Genomic DNA, 14,255 nt, shown 5'->3' on the forward strand with positions numbered 1-14,255 from the left:
AATAGCAAAATGACTGAAACATCAAATAACATGATTACAATGAAAAAAATATAAAAAGCTAATTCAAAATATTAATAAATACTATAGTATATAAAATAACACTGGTAGGTAAACAATTCAGCTGCAGGCAAAAAAAAAAAGTAATTAAATTTAATTCGACTTCCAGATATACATCGAAAAGTCGTTTTTTAAATAAAATATTATCTTGATTGAACACTGTGTAAACATTTAGTGCAAGAAGGGACAATTTGAATTTGTTGGAATAATTTGGGATTTTGGTAAATCAAATAAAATCGTATGAAATATTATTTCAACCTATTTTTTATGAACAACAAATTGTGGAGTTTGCTGTTTTTCTTCAGGGAAGTTTTCAATTATATTTCACTGTTCCATATTCTGTTTCATACAGTTTGTCCGATACAAGCTTGATACAAGTTTTCTAAAGCTTGGCTCTATGACATCAGCCCAATAATCAAAAATAAAATCCACAATAGTAACCAAACTGGCCAATAGAACGTGGACTCAGAACTCTATTCCTAGACCCAAAGGATGAGATAGACTGGACACTTTATGTCTCCATGCTGGAAAGATAATATTTCACAGTGCAGCTGGTATATAAAACAAAGCAAGCAAATGTGTGGTTGACGGAAACATGCTGCAAGACCACATTTAAATAGAGCGGTTGAAAATATAACACGTAGAGTGTATTTAGATGCAAATGCAGTGCACACACATTTACACACTCACGCACACTTATCAACAGCAACCAAAACAGCCTCACAACAAACAGACAGTGAATTCCCAGTTGTCTTTACACCTTGCAGTGACTCCAGTGAGGCTTTATACTGTCCATCTTGTGCGCCAAGGTTTTGTGGCACAACATACTGTTTAACAAGCCTTTAAAGGCCAAAGAGACAAATATGAACTTTGAATTCAGAGCTCTGTCAGCCATCTTGGTCAATTTCCAATTTCCATTGTGTTGTAAGATTATTCATTTATGTACTATTTTAGTATTTATCAATATTTTGATTTAGCTTTTATTTACTTAATTTTTTTTAGTGTTTAGTATAAATTGCGGTTAATGTACTTGCCAAGTCAGCATTTCAAGTTTTTCATCTATTTATTTCAATGAACGAAAACTATTATATTTAATAGTAAAACTTTGGAATTTAGATAAAAATAACAACATTAATCAAATAAATGGCATCAGAATGTTGTGGTTTACAACTTTGGAGTTTAAAGCGTATGGGCAACATAGGAATGTGGAAATATATCTAGATATTCAAAAGTGATCTTAAACTTTGCTCAGGTATTCCTACGTACCAAAATCTGCTTTAAAAGTAATAGATTTCAGCATGAACTCAAACATTTCTGATCTTCCAAGAGAAAATGATCTGATTTTAAAGCTGTAGCCTGTTTGTGTCTATTTTTACTTCCCTCAGCAGTTTTAGAAGAAACACCTAAGACAAAGTTGATGCATGAATTGAAAAGTCTCAAATGAAATGAAAATGAAAAGCAAACCTGAGAGCGGCGTGTGGACTCAGTCGGCGAGTTCTGTCACTCATGTTCATTCCTGTCATGCCAAATGAATTAAAACCCAGCTGGCAGTGCCCACCTCAGTCATAACTCACTGTGTATCTGTTATCATCCATCTAAAAATACAGTGCTTGAGATGATCATCGGACTATCAGGGACAACATCATGTCAGTTGGTGTGTGTGGTGGTGAAACTTCGGGTGGTTGTTGACAGAGTTGGAAAAAATGTGATTTAAGGATAACCACAATGTTTTTTCCCCCTGTAAATAATACACTATATAATATTAGCTTTCTGTCATTGTGTTTTCTTCATGTGTGCATTAATATCACTCTGAAGTACCAGAACTGGGTGTCAACTAATGCACAGACTCTCACTGGAGAACGAGAAGATAGAGCAAATGGGGCAAGTGGTACACTAGTAAGTGCACATCATAAACTGGATTTTGTTCAGCATACACAAGTGACTTGGCCGGGGCCATAGACTGTAAAGGCCGGAGCATTAGGATTGTGTTGCCCTCCACTGGCTGAAATTATTCACTGCACAAGGATTTGTATGTCTACACTGTCAAAGTTTAGCAAAAAACATGCTTGATTAAAAGTAAAAATGTTCCCGCATTTAATTGTACTTGGAAAAGTGTAAACTAACATTTTGTCTCGCAAACGTCTGAAAACGTTCCAAGTTAAAGGAGTAGTTCACTTTTAAATAATACTTTTGCCGATAATTTACTCACCCCCATGTCATCTAAGATGTCAATGTCTTTCTTTCTTCAGTCGGAAAGAAATTAAGGTTTTTGATGAAAACATTCCAGGATTTTCTCCATGTAATAGACAAACGGTTCAAGGTCCAAATGAGTTTCATTGCAGCTTCAAATGTCTTTAAACGACACCAGACGATGAATATTAGGGTCTTATCCAGCGAATGAACGGTCATGTCAAAAGTAAATAACAAAATTTAAAGTGTAACTAAACCCTGAACCAACCTTTTAATATTTTTTTTTATAAGCACAAATGCTCCCTCGTTGCAGATGCGCGTTCGTGACTCCTGTTCGAACTCGGTTCTTCAAAATGAACAAATCTCTTTTCGAGTCATTTCGTTCGTTGAGTGAACCAAATGACTCGAAAACAGATTTCATGACACCACACAAACAGTGGAAACAAAAGACATGTCTTTATGTGTAATTCTAACACATTAATAAGCACTGACCAAACACACAGTCCCTTTCATAAAGATTTATTCCACAGGTCTGTCATAATCAGGCAAATATACATTAACATACAGAATATCGCCCTCTTCTGATGCTCCACACGTTAAATAACGCAATAATTCAAGACACACACGGTTTTCTACTTAAAAGAACAATAACAATACATCATAACAACAACAACAACAACAGTTAATATCATAATGATAGCCAAACATCGTGTATTTCCAAGTTGTATTTTCTAAAATTCATTATATAGTGACTCTTTTAAGGTGCACCACACAATCGGCAGGTGACTTTTTAAAGAAACTTTGCACCATGACACACAATGAAATAGACAGAGACTTTCTGCAAACGTTGTATAAGTATATATAAGTGTCTTTTTAGGGTTCTCCTCCACTTCATTCACTTCCTCAAAGTGCTTCCACAGAAATTGGCGGTTTCTGTCTTGCTGTGTTTCTAAAGTTAAAGCAGTCTTTTTGTTGGTTTGGCACACGTCAGGTCAGGGGGGGGAAGCAGTGGTAGCGTAAGGCTTCTCTTCTCTCACCGAAGGCTCTGCTCTCTCACAGGACCTCTGCAGAGAGAAAAAAAAAGACAAACATTAAAGGTTTGTTCACCCAGAACCCTCATGTCATACCATGCAACTCAAATAGAGATGTTTTGCAAAATGTCCAGGCTGTTTTGCTTTTTCCAATTTAATGAAAATGAAAAAGAGATTCACACTGCCAAGCTCAAAAAATCCATCTTACCTGCCACATGTTGAGATTTCATAGGTCCCGCCTTCATCATGAACGGTTCCCCTCCCTCAAAGGCCATGATTGGGTCAGCAGGTTGACCCTGCCCACTGTTTCCACTGCCACTGTGATTGGACAGCTTGATGATCTTCTCAAAGTCTGCTGCCTCTCCATTGGAGGACAGTCCATTCTGATGTTTGGTGGGCTGGACACCATTAATGACGGGTGCCGCGTCCCAGGACACAGAGCTGAGAAAGAAACATGGGAGTAATTCTCATATTTCTATTAGATATGATCTCAAAATACTGTGTTTAGCACATTTCAAATGATGCAATTAATCGTGCAACTCCTTGTTTACCTCATTTTCACGTCTCCTTGTGATTGGTTGAAATTTGTCGCACCACTATGGAGAGTTTCTGAAGGATTTTTCTGGATTACTGCAAGACGAGAGAATAAACAGCTTTGTATTTTTCCTTTAAACTAATTTAAAATATTTTTAATAGAGAAACGAGTAATTTTTTAAAGGTTTACGTCACGTGCACAATACTACAAATCGATTTTTACCGTTGTCAGAGACTCTGCCATTCACTTGAGCTGGAGACTTAACATCTTTCTGCAAAGAAACAAATAAAGCAGGTTCGTTCTCATTCTCCTCTGTGTGTGAGATTAATTCAGACTTAATGAAACATGTCCCACCTGTACACCTGCGTCACTCTTACGAGTCCTCTTCATGATTTCTTCCAGACGCTAGAAAGGTGAACATGGATGTTAGTCGAATCCACAGAAAAGGGAAACCCCGATTGTCAATTGTTTCTCTTCAAGAGCAATGAGATTCATTTTCTTTCAATAAAAGAGTCTTTCATTTTACCTTCTTTCTCTCCAGGCGCTCCTGTTCCTCCTTCTGGAAGTGTTTCTCTCTTTCTATCCTCTGTTTCTCCGCTTCCTCTCGGGCTTTGGATTCGGCTTCCTCTCGCTGGCAAAGACACAAATAAAACTTCATTACCCATGAATCCATTACACATCTCTAAATTTCCCATGAGCCCAATGACATGATTTAAGGTGTGGCTGGTTTGTGTAGTTCAGTTCGTCCCTGAAAAATGAAATTGAAAATATGAATAAAAACTATAATAGTACCTCAATAATACTAAAATAACAGTGTTAAGAAGGATTGTTTAAGGGCCGTCTGATTATTTATTATTAATCAAATTGGTAAATTAATAAAATCTTTCACAGTCTATCACAGTCTGATAAATATGGAAGCTTGTTTCCGCCACAGAATGAAAAATAAAAAAGGTAATTGCGACTTTTTATCTCACAATTCTGACTTTTTTTCTCACAATTGCGAGATGTGAAGTCAGAATTGCGAGATATAAAGTCAGAATTGCGTGTTATAAAGTCCCAATTGTGTGGTATAAATTCAAAATTGTGAGATATAAAGTCAGAATTGCGAGATATAAAGTCAGAATTGCGAGATATAAAGTCAGAATTGCGTGATATAGTCAGAATTGCGTGATATAGTCGCAATTGCGTGATATAGTCGCAATTGCGTGTTATAAAGTCAGAATTGCGAGATATAAAGTCAAAATTGAGTGATATAAAGTCAAAATTGCGATATATAAAGTCAGAATTACAAGATATAAAGTCAAAATTGCATGATATAAAGTCAGAATTGCAAGATATAAAGTCGCAATTGCGTGTTATAAAGTCGGAATTGTGAGATTTAAGGGGGAAAGTTAGTCTTTTTTCCCCCTTAGAATTGGCCTGATAACTCGCAATTGCGAATTTATATCTCAATTCTGAGAAAAGATGTCAGAATTTTGAGATAAAAACTCGCAATTATGTGATATAAAGTCAGAATTGCGAGATGTAAACTCGCAATTGTGAGGAAAAAAAAGAAAAGTCGCACTTCTGTCATTTTTTCTCAGAATTGCGACTTTATATCACGCAATTCTGACTTTATATCTCGCAATTCTGACTTTATATCTCGCAATTCTGACTTTATATCTCGCAATTCTGACTTTATATCTCGCAATTCTGACTTTATATCTCGCAATTCTGACTTTATATCTCGCAATTCTGACTTTATTTCTCACAATTCTGACTTCATATCTCGCAATTGTGAGATAAAAAGTCGCAATTATTTTTTAATTTTTTTAATTTAATTTATTTTTTTTCATTAGCGGAAACAAGCTTCCATAGATAAGTGATTCAATCTAAAATGTAAATTTATATTAATACACAATTTATGTGGTTATAATCTGCTCTAAAATATTTCTGAATTTTGCTCTTTGAGAATGCAATCTCTATAAAATTATTTTAAAAAATACATAGCGGCAAACTAAAATAAAATAAAATAAATTATATATAAAAACAATTTAACAAAAACTATAATAGTATAAAATAATACTACCATAACACTGACCTAGACACAGTATCTTACAAATGCATTTAAGAAAATGGATTAGATACAATTTAAAGACATAAATGCATTAAAGTACACTGCAAAAAAGATTTAGCTTAATCTTATGCCAATAAATCCAGATCAAGGCATCAAGTTTAATCTGCTTATGCATATCTGCACAGTTTAGATCTTGAAAAAATCCTTTTTGACTCCACAGCTGTCCTTTGAACGTCCAGAGAGCCACAAACAGAGCCATTAGGCCTGTCCTGCATGATCACATCAAACCAGAACACACACAGGCTTCGTGTCAGTGGGGCTTTGCGCGACCTGATGGCGAGTGTGAAGGGCAGCAGATGAGAGTCGCCCGGAGGCTTGCCTTCTCGTGTGTGTACGGGTCTGAACGCCTGCTAATGCACGGCTGGAGACTCAAGCTGAGGGCGTCGTATGAAAGCACTCACGTTAATGCCCTTCCGTCTCCCTGTGCCTCGGTCACCTTGATGCTTTCAAGGTCTTTTGTATTCATATTATTTTACACAAAGAATGAATGTATGAAAGCAAATTTGTAGATTCTGATTTAGCAACACATTGTCCATCTGCTTCATTGTCGTTGGCCATATAAAAGCCCATTTTATGTTCACCAAAATAATGACGTCTCCCAGGTTTTCCACAGCGCACATTGATCGAATTTGACTTGAAGTGTCTTGACTTGACTTGACATAAATGTTAGCCATTACCCATGATGCATTGCTCACCTGTCTCTGAAGACGCAGGTTTTCCTCGTGCTCGGCTCTTGCTCTCTCCTGCGCCTCCTTCTCCTCCTGCAGACGCTGCTGCTCTGCCATGAAACGCGCCTCCTCTTCCCTGCGCCTCCTCTCCTCCTCCTCACGTCTGGCGTGCTCCTCGCGCAGCGCTCTGAGTGAAGACGAGCCAGGGTTAGCGTCTAGAGACTTGAGGTCCTTGCACACTGAGTCCGAAATTCGCGTCCGAAATTTTCGCACGTTAAAAAATAAATACGACCTCACGTTATGTCAATCACGCTTGCACACTGCCTGCGAAATTTTCGTCCGTTAAAAAAAATCGCATCGGGTTCGATTTTCTGCATTTTTCGCATCCGTAGCAAGCAGTTTGAATGGAGTTCGAATGGTGTTTTGACAATTCAGAGCACTGAATCACGAATAAATAAATTTAATATAAATAAAAAAAATATAATATAAATTATATATAAATCTATATAGAGTATATCCATGAAAATATTTCTTAAATATATACAAGCATGTGTGTGTATTTATATATATATAAAATAATTATACACAGTGCACCCAATTATATTATGTAAACACAAACTTTTATTTTGGATGCGATTAATCGCAATTAATCGTTTGACAGCCCTAGAAAAAACGCATACGAAAATTTCGGACTCACTGTGGAATTGCCTTTACCACTTGATACTCTTAGTCAATAGTTATTATAGACGAATAAAACTGAACCCATTAAAAAAAAAAACATTGTGAATGTGATTACTTGAAATAAAATAATGAATTATTAAAATAAGCATTGAAATCAAATGAAAATAATATAAAATCTAAAAAAAAAAAACTTCTGTCACTTCAGTTCTCATTTTTATTTATTTTAACATAATGTACTAAAATAAATAATAAAACTATAGACATATTGAAAAAAACTAATACAAATAAGAAACATGAAAATTCATTGGAAAATAACAATGGAAAATATGAATAGACTAAATATGAATAGTGTCTTAATAATACTAAAATAACAGTATTAAGAAGACCTTAGACCATAGGAACGCCTATGGATTGTTTATGGGCCCTCTGATTATTTATAAATAAATCAAATATGTAAGTAACTGAAATTAATAAAATCTTTTACAGAATCATGTAAATCACAGTCTGATAAATAATTCAATCAAAATGTAAAAATATATATAATACACAATTTATTTGTGTTATGATCAGCTCTAAAATATTTCTGAATTTGAAATATGAATGCATTTTTTTTTGTGGAAAAACCCAGGAAATTCACCATTAAAAGCTACAGAAACTCTGTCAACCAGGGTTATTCCAGTATAAATATAAAGTAGAAACTAATTCTGTGATCACTGTAAATGTCAGTCAATCTAAATGAGCGGTTCTTTGAAAAGTGGGCTGGACTTTATGTTTGATAATCAAGACTGAGACTCTCCACTTGGTCTATAATCAACTAACCTGCTCTTCAGCTCCTGTTCTTGTCTTTCTTGCTCCTCCTTCTCTCTCTGCTCACGTGCCTGACGTCTCTTTTCCGCCAAAACCCTGGCCGCCTCCTCTGGATCATTGGTCCCAGCTGTGGGCTTGGTGGTCGGAGGGCCGGGCTCAGGAGAGAGCGATGGAGATGGAGCGGCGGCCACATGGGCCACCTCTGGTGTCTGAGGAGCTATTGTGATTGGTGCAGAGGTAGTGATGGGCGTGGCCGGAGCAGACGAGACAGTGATGTCAGGAACACACGGAGCAGCTAAACAGAAAAAAAAAACAGTCTATCAAGAAGAGTAAAATCCATAAAAGCACTTGCGTTTCGTTCATGCATATTAAAGCTGTAAAAGTCGCCCTGGGCTCCTTGAAAACCATCATGCAGATTTATCTAAAAGCTTCGGTCGTCATGATGATCACACTCACTCTTTGTGTCCTTGGGAGGGTCAGCCTGACGGGGCTCCTTGGTTTCCACGGCGACAGCGGCGACGGCGGGGGCCTGTACGCGGGCGGGAGTCTGAGCCCGTTTAGGCCGGGTCTTGGTGCCAGGAGGAGTCCGGCCTGAAGACGAGGGCGGTTTAGAGGACACCGCTGGATTGGGGGAGAGGGGGCGACTCCTGGGCATCGCAGGTGATGAAGCTCTGTTCTTAGCTTTGATATTTGGGCTAAAAAAAAAGAGAACAAATTCAAAAATACATCAAAACAACCACAATAATGTTTAATAATGTATTTAGATTCTGATTTCCATTACATTCTTTTGATATTTAAAATGTTCATTTAATTTAAATATTTTGTAATTTTGTGCTTTTGTCTTTTTTGATATTTGTATTTACGTTTATTTTTAAAGTTTTAGATTGAGTTTTTATTTATTTTCAGTTAATAATTTTGTTAGTTTTTGATATTTTTTTTGTTTTTTGTTAGTTTTTGATATTCTTTTTTGTTAGTTTTTGATATTTGTATTTAGGCTTATTTTTAAAGTTTTAGATTGAGTTTTTTATTTATTTTCAGTTAGTAATTTTGGCAAATTAACCTAAATGAGAATAGAATGAAGAACCTTCTAATATAGACTAAAACATATTATTTCCAGTTAGTAATGAACCTCAAAAATTATAATATAACACACACACACACACACAAATAAAGAGTGAACAATAATAATAGTGATGCCTGCCTTAGCAAGTATCGCTAATGTGGATTTTGTTACTTTCAGTGAGGAAACAAATTATACTGAGACCTTGGCACCTGGTTTGGATCAGGCAGGACATGGACAGCCATAATAAGAGTACAACTTTAATCCTTTAATGGCTAATTTATCACTTTTCCACAAAGCAACTGAACACAAAGGGCTGTATAAAAACGAACAGCCTGCCAAACGCCCCGCTGGGCTGCATCACATCAGAGCCTCTCTTCGGCTCACGAGCGCAAGGTATTTAACCTGCAGCGGCTTAGAGCTCAGTGTGTGTGTGTGTGTGTGTGTGTGAGAGAGAGAGAGAGAGAGACTCACCTGGGTTCTGTTTTTGTTCTGGTTATGGATTGGGATTTTCTCTTCTTCTCCACTATTTCTTTAGACAGAGCGCTCTTCTCCTTTTCGTTCTCTCGTTCCTTGTCTTTCTTTTCTTTTTTCTTCTTCTCAAACTAGAGGAAAACATTGATGAATCATTTTAAAGGAGTCAAATCATGTAAACCAGGACTTTTTCTTGAGAAATGTTATTAATATATTTAAGTTATTTTAAAAGGTAAATTAATAAGTGAAGATATATTAAGTTAATCGGAAGTCAAATAATCCTGAAAAAACAACACTGATAATAATGAAAATGTTTCTTGAGCATCAAATCATCATATTACAATGATTTCTGAAGGATCATGTGACACTGAAGAATGCAGTAAAAATTCAGCTTTGATCACAGGAATAAATAACTTTTCAAAATACATTAAAATATAATCAGTTATTTTAAATTGTAATAACATTTTACAATATTAATGTATTTTAAATAAAGAAACGCAACTTTGGTGAGAATTAGAGACTTCGGTCAAAAACATAAAAAAAAATCTTACAAAGATACAGTTCTCAATCTTTTGAACGGTAATGTATATTAGCATTTTTATCTGAATATTTCGGCAATGTTTGTGTGTCTGTGTTTTACCGGAGTGGAGTTGCGTCTGTGCGAGCGCTGTGTGATGTCAGGAGTGCTGGCCGAGACCCTCCAGCGTTCAGCGCTGTGCTGGTGAGGATGATGATGGGAACAGGGCGTCAGAGGAGACACGGACGCAGAGCGGGAACACTGATCTGAGATCAGACACAGAGATGTTTACAGACTTAATTAATTATTCTCAAAACATTACATACTTAATTGAGATAATACACTACTGTTCAAACGTTTAGGGTTGGTGAGATTCCTAAGCATGCAGTACTGTATATAAACAAAGCACAGGATATTATACCCACAATGCAATGCACTCAACTTGACTTTGCATTCCAATCAGAAAAATAAACTAGGATTTTTAAATGGACAGCCATTATGGACTCAACGGACTATAAATTTGGATGAAAAAAATAAATAACCATATTTAAATAACCATATAATAACACGCAAGTAATAAGGAACTTCTGTTCAAAATGTATACTCAACATAAAAGTACGTACTGTTTTATGTAAAGTAAATAAAATGTACAGGCAGAATTTCATTTCCAAACATCAAAGAGAAAAACAGCAGATAAAATATTAATTGGCTGATATGGTCTGAAATGTGTGTACTTTCATTTGAGATCTTAAAAAATAAAAAAAACATGCAATTCCATCAGAAGCACAAATATATTTTAATGTATGCATTAGACAAACACATACTAAGCTCAAACAGAATAAAATAGTTACCGTTTCGAAACGAAAACTGCTTCACATTGAACTAAGGTTAATAATATTTACAATCAATGGAAGCAAGAAGTTTATTTGTCTTGTTTAATTTCAGCAAATAAGAGCAATTGCTTGTTTGCACTCAATGAGGCTTTTTTATGAGGAGTGTTTTACTCATTACATGGGTGTGTGTCTGTAGTATATGGCAAGCTGTTTTAGCTTTTATTTCCAAGATATAAATTATTGATATCAACAATTCGATTGGTACAAATAAAAATGTTCATTTTTGATATCTGAAAATGTATTTCTGATATCAATATTATTTCAGATATCTAAAATGGCTTTTATTGACATTCATGATATCATAAACTAACATTGTCACTAGTAAAAATGTAATTATTGATATCAAAAATGAACATTGTTACTAGTAGCAATTCAATTGCTGATGAATAGACATTACAACTAGTGACAATTGAATTCTTGATATCAAAAATAAAGGTTTTTACTAGTAATAATTGTATTTCTAATATGTGAAATTGGAATTTCAACAAGTAAGAAATCAATTCTTGATATCAACAATTGGTTTTGAATGGCAGCCTATGGTGACATTTCACTAGTAAAAATACAATTGAGAATCCAATTTCCATTCAAGAATTCATATACTGGAAATGAATAAAAGTTAAAACGGCTTGCCATAGTATGTGGTATGTATAACCATTACCTTAAGCTCCTGACATGTTAAGTGTGTGTGTGTTGTGTAACTCACGAGGGTCGCTGCTGTTCTGGAGGGTGGCGACGCTTCGGCTGCGTGCCAGAAAGGAAAGAGTGGGCGTCATCAACCGCTCCACGATCCGGCTCTCCCACGGGCTCAGACGCAAGCTGCGGGCTGACACAAGAGGGAGCTGTTAGCATCGGCACATGTGGACAACATACCGCAGGTCACTCCACAAAGGGCTGAAGCAAGTGTAATGTCCAGTAACGAGGAGCCTGACCAATCAGAGAGGCTGTTACTGGAAGTGTAATTCTCAAGCCCTTCATCGAGTGAACACTGACAGTGATGTGTCGATCTGGACTCCTGCACAGAATCTACACTACTGTGGATATTGTGATTGCTGTACTTCTTCACACACATTCACACACTTTATTTGCTAATCGGCTAATTGTAACTTCAAGGGACTTGACGTTTCAACTTAATTAGTGAATTTAAACAGAAATCGTACTCATGCTGGTTAAATCAACGATACAGCAACTAAAGTTAAAGTATGTTAGACTTTGATGCTTTATAGCTCAAAGTTTTCTCTTTCTTAAATCAGGAGACAAAATGGAGCTCTAAAATTTTATTTAAGACTTTTCTCTTAAAAATGTCTAAGACCTAGGGCTGTGCAAAGATTAATTGCGATTAATCGCATCCAAAATTAAAGTTTGTGTTTACATAATATATTTGTGTGTGCTGTGTATAATTATTTTGTGTATATAAATACACACACATGCATGTATATATTTAAGAAAATGTGTTATTAATAAATATTTATATTTATATATAATATAGATGAAGTATTTATACAGTATTTACGTGCAAATAATTCTTAAATATACATGCATGCATATTTATTTATATATACAAAATAATTATACACAGCACACACAAATATATTATGTAAACACAAACTTTTATTTTGGATGCGATTAATCGCAATTAATCTTTGCACAGCCCAAGCAAGAACTAAAAGTAGACACAAATGAGTCAATCGTTGACACATTAAAAGTAAAAAGCGATAAGTTTGATATATTTCTTATAATTAAAAGTTCCTTATAATATAAAAGTTTTATATATTTCTTATAATATAAGTTATAAGATTTTTTCTAAATAAATTATTAATTATATTCAGGAAGGATGCATACATTTGATCAAAAGAGACATTTATAAAGTTTAAAAAAATCCATTTTCTATTCTTCAAAGGATTCTTGTAAATGTATAATGTAAAAATATACATATATTTAAAAAAAAATCAACATTGATAATAATAAGAAATGTTTCTTGAGCAGCAAATCATGATATTAGAATGATTTCTGAAGGATCATGTGACACTGAAGACTGAAGTAATGATTGATTTGATCACAGGAATAAATTACAATTTAAAATGTATTAAAATAGAATTTCATAATATTACTGTACTTTTGATTGAATAAATGCAGCCTTGATGTGTATAAGAGACTACTTTCAAAAACATTAAAATATCGTACTGACTTTAAACCTTTGAATGGTTGTGAAATCGCTCAGATTATTTAGTCTGAGTTCAATTTAAGTTTGAGTTCATATTGAGATCCTGGGAATTATGGGATGCTGCAGTGTTAATATTCTGAGAGCACATTAAAATGAGGTTTGGGCTGTCACAGAGATGACTGAATCTCTACAGACATGAGAAAAACAAGTGAAGTGACGAACAAATGAATCTGTGGTCTCGATAACACCCGTTTTCTCGAACAGGCAGAGAAACACTCCGAATGTAGCAAACACGTAGCATTAAAACAATACTGTGTCTCAAAACAGACCCTTGTTCTCAATGTAGCCACGAGGTGGTGTTCCGATCTGACACTTTAGCAACACGAGGAAATTTACAACACTTCGTGACGGCTGGTCACTGGCCGTTGCTAGGCAACAGCTGCCTTTTTTTCTCCCCCACTGCGGCAAACCGTGCTGTTGCCTGAACTACTGTAACTGAAGGTTTGATCACGATCTAGGCTATAAACTCCTGCTTCCAAACTATATTCATTCTATACGTTAGGAAAACAATATTTAGCAGTATTTCCAGGAAGCTTGTTGCAAAAAAAATAAACCTCAATGGTCAGAAAGTCTCACAAGACTGCAGCTAAATATAACATAACCTATATATTACATATTTTATCTCAGCTAAAAGTGCAGAAGAGTGGTCATCTCTAATGACAGGGAAATAAGAGCAGACCATTGCCATGCGGTGCACAATGCTGTTATTATGTTGATTTATACACATCTGCATAGCTACAGTTTTGCTGACTTATCACTGGTACTTTCTGCTCTATGTGGATGTCAGCATTCTAGAAAACCCATTATTTCCTTGGAGAGAAACTTAAAATAAGGGTATGTTCAGAATAACTACCATACTACTATCTCTGCAGGTTCTAGCATTTATACTGTGCATAGTATGCTATTATCCATTTTTGCTGTGTATATAATGCAATGTGCTTAAACTGACCCTCCATTTGCAGAATGAGAGTTAAGATTGTAAACCTCTTGTCTTTAATTTGATTG

At 35.3% G+C, this 14,255-nt stretch overlaps 2 protein-coding genes across 9 annotated transcripts in view; one reads left to right on the top strand and one right to left on the bottom strand.

The window, feature by feature from the left end:
- LOC120483790 (E3 ubiquitin-protein ligase TRIM39) overlaps window positions 1-14,255 on the top strand; it is a 210,250-nt gene that overhangs the window by 146,049 nt on the left and 49,946 nt on the right. The window lies entirely within an intron of this gene.
- The window catches only part of map7d1b (MAP7 domain containing 1b), a 38,205-nt gene continuing 26,700 nt past the window's right edge, over window positions 2,751-14,255 (bottom strand). For all 8 annotated transcript variants that reach the window (XM_039678611.2, XM_039678609.2, XM_039678606.2 and 5 more), the window contains 12 exons: window positions 11,733-11,852; window positions 10,260-10,402; window positions 9,620-9,750; window positions 8,542-8,780; window positions 8,098-8,380; window positions 6,625-6,784; window positions 4,340-4,444; window positions 4,168-4,218; window positions 4,036-4,084; window positions 3,830-3,908; window positions 3,487-3,719; window positions 2,751-3,311 (listed from right to left, as the gene is read on the bottom strand). In XM_039678611.2, the coding sequence (XP_039534545.2) occupies window positions 3,301-3,311; window positions 3,487-3,719; window positions 3,830-3,908; window positions 4,036-4,084; window positions 4,168-4,218; window positions 4,340-4,444; window positions 6,625-6,784; window positions 8,098-8,380; window positions 8,542-8,780; window positions 9,620-9,750; window positions 10,260-10,402; window positions 11,733-11,852 (1,604 nt within the window). In that variant the 3' untranslated portion in view covers window positions 2,751-3,300. The remainder of the gene's footprint in view (window positions 3,312-3,486; window positions 3,720-3,829; window positions 3,909-4,035; window positions 4,085-4,167; window positions 4,219-4,339; window positions 4,445-6,624; window positions 6,785-8,097; window positions 8,381-8,541; window positions 8,781-9,619; window positions 9,751-10,259; window positions 10,403-11,732; window positions 11,853-14,255) is intronic.

This window comes from Pimephales promelas, chromosome 18, assembly GCF_988280905.1.
Source record: "Pimephales promelas chromosome 18, fPimPro1.hap1.1, whole genome shotgun sequence".
Lineage (NCBI taxonomy): Eukaryota > Metazoa > Chordata > Actinopteri > Cypriniformes > Leuciscidae > Pimephales > Pimephales promelas.